Below are 7,419 nucleotides of genomic sequence, written 5' to 3' on the forward strand. Positions count from 1 at the left end.
GCGTCACTATTGCAGGGACAGAAATTTGCTTCTTTGGATGGCCAAAAATATCACCCCATTTGTCTCAAAAATGTGAATTTGGGGACAAAAAATGGATTTCCCAGGCTTTAAAGTGACTGATTTAGCAATTAACAACACGGGCGCCCAAACAGTAATTGGGATGGAAAAAAAAATAATGCTGAAGAAAGCGTTGCATATGATGCACCAAACAAGTATTTGTTCCTAATCTGCAAAATTTGTTGGCATCTTTCAAATTTTGGGTCCCTATTCGGTCACAGTATTTAGTGCAAACAGGATGTAAGCATTTGTCTTTTCCAGTTTGCTTATCCTTCTGATAAGCCACAGCCCATGCAGAGCTGGCAACTGAATTCTGCCCAAAGCTGATCAGCACCAGGCCCCTTCACCATATCTAAGCTTCGGTGTTGACTATTTAACATAATATTACTGTTTATGCCCGTATGTTTTTAGTTTGAAACAACTTCTACCACCTTTGAACTGTACTTCCTGTAATGCCAAATCTGACCCTTGCAACCTACTCACCGACTTCCTACCACGCTACTTACGGACACACAACAACACAAGCAAACACACAATGAAAACAAAAGATCTATAGTCTACACAGAGCCAACAGATCACATATACCTACTAAATAGCAAAAACACATACCTACAGGCTACAGCATTTACATCATTGGGCTGTGACTTTGTTAGAAATACCAAGAATTACACTTGAAACCGGGATTTAGCTCCTAAGATCCCTAGACTGCATGAAGGTTAAGTTCACATGGCAAGTCTTGAGTCAAAATAAAAGCTATTATGTACACCGTGAACTCATTACTGCAAATCTGGATCAAGGAAACCTACATCATGTAACTCTGTATTCTGCAGGTATTGATTTAGCCAAGGTAGTTTTATGTTCAGTACAGTACAGTACAGCAAACTTATCATTTGATGAATCTTTTGCCCCCTCAAACTACGATTACCAGTAGTCTTGTCCTAGCGCACCCTTCCAGACTTACATTTACATTTATATATCATTCAATGATTGAATAAAGAGACTCTTTTTACACAACCATTACTTTATTCTCACGGTGACCGTCTGTCACCTTCAGGGCAATTCTGACTGGTTCACATTGTACTGCAGGACAGGTGTCGCTGCTCACAGTTCAGATGCGGTCACAAAACGTACTGCATCTGAACTGTGAGCAGCGACACCTGTCCTGCCTAGCACGTGGAACTAACGTATAGCTGCACAAAGACAGTAGAAGCCACTTAATTGCATGCTGCATTTGCATTTCGTGCAATCATCAGAATGGTGCAACAAAGCGAAGTTATTATGCTGGACTGCACCACCACGGGATTTGGGGATTTAGTGCAATTAACAGAAGTGTGCGATTATGCGTTGTGCAAATAACTGGCTTATGCTGTACTGATGTACTAGTATACATACATACACTATTGATCACATGTACATGTCTTAATCCTTCTTGGAAGATAACATCGATGGAGCAATTTCAATTCAGCAATTATCGTAGCCAACCAGCTCTAATGCAGCGTTTAGCGTTGTTGGTAAATTATTTGAAGCGTTGTCGGTCACATTAATTCTTCATAACAACCCTATTGGCTGTCCAGAATATATATGATTGAAGTACAGCTAGTAGCCATCTGTGAGGAGGCTGTTGTAACATGCCCAGTGCTCAAGCATCCCTTCCAAAAGACCAAGGCAGCTCCAACCAGGAACCAGTGGCTATCGTTAAGCGCTATCGAAAACTCTTCGTAGCACATAGTGAAATGCCTAACTGCCCAAAAGTCACAATGGAATATTAGGTGGTGTTGCTATTTCACTATTTGTAACCTAGTCTTACCTAGCATAGTATGTAAAGAAATATGCTTGGCAATTTACAGTCAATAGATGCCAGCCTTTCTAGATTAACTGCTAAGCCCCCACCCCCATGCACACCTGCCACAAACCAGGTCATGTTTTGCCTTCCAGAAAGGCTATACAGCACACCCCTATGCTAAACAAATGGACTGTCCCACATCCAGTTTACACCTATGCCCCAGCCTGTCCCCCCAGGGGACAGAGATTGACCTATTAACCCCACGCCTTGCACCCCTACATGTGGCTTGGGCATCTCTCCAAGCTTCCAGCATTCTCACAAACTCAAGCCGTAGTGAAGTTTACAGGTAACAGTGTGCACTTCTTTCATTTACTGTGGGTCTGGAATGATATTCAAGGTTAGAAGCATCATTTCCTTTTGACCCACTGCCCACTCTGGTTGCTTCTTTTACTAGTTTTAGATAAGTTGTTGAAAAGGGGGAGGGGGGCATGTTTTTTTCATCAAATTATAGACAGGTTTTGCCTGTTTCTTTTGTTCTGACATAAGCGTCACAAAAGGAGCTTATGCATTATTCTGTGGTGGTATCAAAAACAACAGAAGGGAGTCAACAGACCTGGGTAATGTTATTTTTGCCTAATTAGCCTCAAGTAATAGATTGGATAGTAGAACACTGCAAAAAATAGGTAGCATAATTGGCCCAGGAGAGTAAGCTCTTTGTTAAGTTTAGTTAATATTAGTCTGGATGCCAGGCTGTTTGCAGGGCCTACAGAGGCCACTTCCTGGGCTAGCCTTGATGCCAGGCTGGCCACCCCCACCCCCGGGCTCCAAAGCTAGCCTGGATACCAGACTGTTTCTAGGGCTTACACAGGCCAGGTATATGGCTAGCCTGGATGCCAGACTATTTCTAGGACCTACAGAGACCAGCTCCTAGACTCTTGGGCTAGCCTGGATGCCAGGCTACAGTCAAACCTGTCTATAGCGGCCACTCAAGGGACCGGACAAATTTGGCCACTATAGACAGGTGGCCTCTGTATAGAGGTGGTAACTTGTAGATAAAATAATCAAGGGACCGACAAAAAGTGGCCACTATGGACAGGTGGCCCCTCTGTAGAGGTGGCCCCTAATACAGGTTTGACTGTATTTCCAGGGCGTACAAAGGCAAGCTCCTCGGCTCAAGGGCCAACATACCCCCAAGGAAATCCTGCAAATGCGAGCCATGCCCTTCCACCTAACTTAAGTTAGACACAATAGTTACCTTTGCCAGAATGGCTAAGGTTATGTTTGGTGGTGTGGTTCTCCCCGTTTGTGAGCAGCATAACTCGAGAGGACTTCGATGGATGCAGCTGATATTTGGTGGGTGGGTAGGGGTGTGGAAGACGAAGGTCGAGTTCGATAATGGGCCTCCTAGCGGCTTGCTAAGGTACTGCAGCAGGACCTGCATGCTTGATATCTCGCGTTCCGGACATGCTGCGGTCGTGATTTTTGAGCGTTAGGGAGCCCTTAAAGCAGGGAGTGATTGCTGCGAGTTTGGGCCCCCTAGCGGCTTGCTAAGGTACTGCAGCAGGACCTGCATGCTTGATATCTCGCGCTCCGGACATGCTGCGGTCGTGATTTTTGAGCGTTAGGGAGCCCTTAAAGCAGGGAGTGATTGCTGCGAGTTTGGGCCCCCTAGTGGCTTTCATGGAAGTGCAGGCGCCGGTTTAATTGCAATCTAGATCTCGATTCCTGGGCTCAAGGGCCAACAAACTGTACCCCCAAGGAAACCTACAGCAGTATGAAATTTCTCTTACATTTTCCTGCTACAAGGCGAAAATAGGCTAAAATACTGTATGGACTCATTTGGGGCCTTCTGCGGCTGCGTCAATTAGGGTCATTGCCCTAAATCAAAGCAATGAGCTGTGTTGAACTTGAAGGCAGACCCATGAGTTGGTATCAATTGTGGATCATGTGCAAACATTATGTACTAGAACTTCATGTGATTACAAAGCAATCAGAAAATGCAAGGTTACTAGCCTGACTAAAATCGCGCTCCTAGCGGCCGGCCCTACAATTGCCGCCACTCGGGGAGGGGGTCATTAACCCCAGCCAGCGAGAGATTGTGTCAACACAGGCTACAAGGTTACTACTTACAAACATATCTAAGTAGACATACAATGCACTGCTGTCTTGCTTTGGTATACCTGAATATAGTCTGGATGCCAGACAGTTTCTAGGGCCTGCAAAGGCCAGCCCCTTGGCTGTGTGGCCAACTTGCCCCAATGAAATTTTACACAGGCCTTATTTCATTGAGTCAGACATTGGAAACACAGGTTAGGGTGCATGCAACTCTGGGACAATACACATGTTTTCTTCCCAGCCAAGGGAACATATCATCTTGTGAGGCTGTCTGGTAGCCTGTGTTTACACAATCTCTCGCTGTCTGGGGTAGCTGCAACTGTAGGGCTGGCCGCTAGGACTAGTAGGAGCACGATTTTAGTCAGGCTATGGTGCCTGGCATCCAGGCTAACATAAATGCAGTTTGTCTGGGCCAGTCACAGCTGCAAAGACGAGCAAAATCTGATCACCGCTTCTATAGACCTACATGTACAAGGCCAGAATCTCGGAATTGAAGGTCATAAACAAGTCATAACTTTATACAGGACTGAAACGTTTCTCCAACACAATACAGTAAGTGCAGCAAATTTTCAACTGCCCTTAGCTACGTTTTGATGGCCCCTAAGATAAGTTTCCCATTGACAGGACTGATCTATAGTGTAGTGACCACCTGTTCACATAGAACAGATTTTATCAATCACTGAGTGGTCTCCGTTGACCCTTACCAAATGTCTTGAAATTTTAAGGATCTTTCTGTCAACAGATTTTGGGGGTTCTAGGAATATATTTACACAACACAAAGGTATACACGGAACAAAACGGCCGTTGTAGTCTTCTTCAGGATCAATACTGATGACCAAAATTTGGTCAACTTGCCACAAATTATGTGATTAAGACGTCTTTCTCTGTGCATTGAAGGAAATTAATTGTTTGCCTATGCCTTAGTAAAAGGCATGTAGAGGTGATAACTTGTACAGGTTTGACTGTACATCAAATTTTGTCATCATAAATCGCTACAGTTTCTGTTATGTAGACCTGAGTGTTGTACATGGAGAACCCATGTGGAGAACCTGATTGTAGTGTAAACACATGATATTTTTAAAGCACTGGGGCTGGAATGTACCAATTGACAGCACACACAAGACACTCCTTCCATAAATACTTGGACTGGACCCCTATAAATAAATACTGGTACCACCACACTAGCTCAGTTTTATGGGTTTGGTGACTTTGGTTGGAGAATTACACTATTGTAAATGCAGAAATGTTCGCGGTGGATTAATGTTCGCGGTTTTCGCGGTGACCACTTTACCGCGAACTTAAAACCACCGCGAACATTTTTCTATTATGGTATTAGACTGCAGTCTATGGTGTTACCTCGAACTTAAATCCACCGCGAAAAGTCCCTTTTCCCGCTACCGCGAAATTAAATCCCCGCGAACTTAAATGCATTTACAGTATCTCCACCCCCACTCCCATTAAATAAACTGACAAACCTGGTAGCAAGTCTGTCTTGCCTTCATTTTTCTTTGGAGCGTCACGCCCTCATTTGTCTTCTCCCTTGGGTGTCCTGTTTTGGGTCTGTGTAAAGAAGAAATGACAATTGCTCAGTGTACAGGGTAGGGCTTCCTTTGAATTGTGCAAAAATAAAAGTCTCTTGGTCAACGTTTTTGTCCGTTGAATGGCATCGTTACGCTTGCCGTCATTTTTCTTTGGAGCGTCACGTTTTCTTAAGCAGCCCTCGTTTGTTTTCTCCCTTGGGTGTCCTGTTTTAGGGCTGTGTAAAGAAGAAATGACAATTGCTCAGTGTACAGGATAGGGCTTCCTTTGAATTGTGCAAAAATAAAAGTCTCTTGGTCAACGTTTTTGTCTGTTGAATGGCATTGTTACGCTTGCCGTCATTTTTCTTTGGAGCGTCACGTTTTCTTCAGCAGCCCTCGTTTGTTTTCTTCCCCGGGTTTCCTGTTTTGGGTCTTAGTCTGTAAAACTAAAGGAGATTGTGTTGCTTAAGGATAATATCCTGGGTCAGAGTTCAACAGCTCTACCTGTGCAACCACGGACACACCCCTTTCGAGTAATTACCCCTGAAAGGGGACTATTTCAGCATTTGCATAACAGGCGTCAGTATCTAAGCCAGGTAGCGTCTCCCTCAAGGCACTGACTTCCCCTCTTTGTGCTTTCTTTCCTCCAAGATTCCACCTTCTGTCTAGAAGTGCCTGGTCGCAGCTTGTTTCTTACCCTTTGCGCTTGTTTGTCTTGAAGGTGCACAGAAGTAACACAAGACCATGCCAAGGAGAAGCAGGAGACAGGCTGCCGTGCGGGCATCCAGCCGGCTCCGGGATTACTACAGCGGAGTAACACCAGGTGTGCCAAGCAGGTGAGAAGCCTACCTGTGTGTAATCTGCAGGTAAAGACTGACTTTGCTGATGAACAGTTTAGAAGCCTACACTTTCGTTAGGCACCCAAATTCCAGGCTAGTAAAAGCTAGCTATCATGTGAATCAACATGTCAGTCTTTAGCATGCTTGTACTGGCCTGTACTAAACCTTGTTTGTAACAAAAGCTTGCTCTCATTACCTACATAATTGCTCTATTTTAACAACTTACAAAAAAGCTTACTGTTCTTACATAGACAGCCTGCAAGCCTTGAGGGAAGGTGTAAAATGTATTTTGTATTTATAGCTGCATTTGCAAACATTTTTGTGCTCCTAATGTATATTTTATGTAATGCTAGCTCACCTTTATTCGTGGGGTAACCTATATCCGTTGTGATGATAAACAGGGTATCAAGTCGACGGACGACGATTTCAAATTGTATATAAGTTACCCTGCGGATAAGGGTCGGAACTAGCGTTAGATCCATAGTTTGAGACGTACTATTTTTTTTTCTCATGCTAAATAATGTGACAGTCCCATTATGTATGTCATTAGACAGCACAATGGGTCAAACTGGTTTTTCTCTTGCTAGAACACTGCAATGCATAATTTAGCATTTGCATTTGCATTTAGCATGCATTTATGTTGCAGGTGCAGCATTTAGCTCATTGAAATGAATACTTAAGTTATCAAATTAGCTACTTCTTTGTATCCTGCCATGACTTATAATTGATTTTTAGAGTTATTTTCTGAAGAATAGAAAGGGTGGGGTTTGTACTGTGTACATTTCAGTGCCTGTGGGAGGATTTGCATGGTTGCCAGTCAACATAGAAGTGCTGCCTCCATGCATGGTTTAACCTAAATAAAGTTTGTGACCTGAAAAAGGGGTCAGCATCGTCAGGATTGAATGGACACGAAAGTTGAAACTTTGCTCCTATGCTGATGTCATCTCAACTCAATTTTAACTTGAAAGTTCATCTGTGTTGGTAGAAGTCATTATTGAACTAGTTAAACTGTAATATCCAACACAAAAATTGGACTCAGCCAAATTTTCCACTTAATAACACCATTCTATCATCAACATAAACTCTTACTTTTAACACAAAAACT

The 7,419-nt window shown here is 43.5% G+C and overlaps 1 protein-coding gene across 1 annotated transcript in view; it reads left to right on the forward strand.

Annotated features, from left to right (window-relative positions):
* Window positions 1–2,081: 2,081 nt before the first annotated feature.
* Window positions 2,082–7,419, forward strand: part of LOC118417498 (protein-glutamine gamma-glutamyltransferase K-like) — a 23,778-nt gene continuing 18,440 nt past the window's right edge. The window contains exons 1-2 of the mRNA XM_035823078.1: window positions 2,082–2,186; window positions 6,197–6,311. Coding sequence (XP_035678971.1) covers window positions 6,220–6,311 — 92 coding nt within the window. The 5' untranslated portion in view covers window positions 2,082–2,186; window positions 6,197–6,219. The remainder of the gene's footprint in view (window positions 2,187–6,196; window positions 6,312–7,419) is intronic.

Source organism: Branchiostoma floridae, chromosome 6 (assembly GCF_000003815.2).
Source record: "Branchiostoma floridae strain S238N-H82 chromosome 6, Bfl_VNyyK, whole genome shotgun sequence".
Classification (NCBI taxonomy): domain Eukaryota; kingdom Metazoa; phylum Chordata; class Leptocardii; order Amphioxiformes; family Branchiostomatidae; genus Branchiostoma; species Branchiostoma floridae.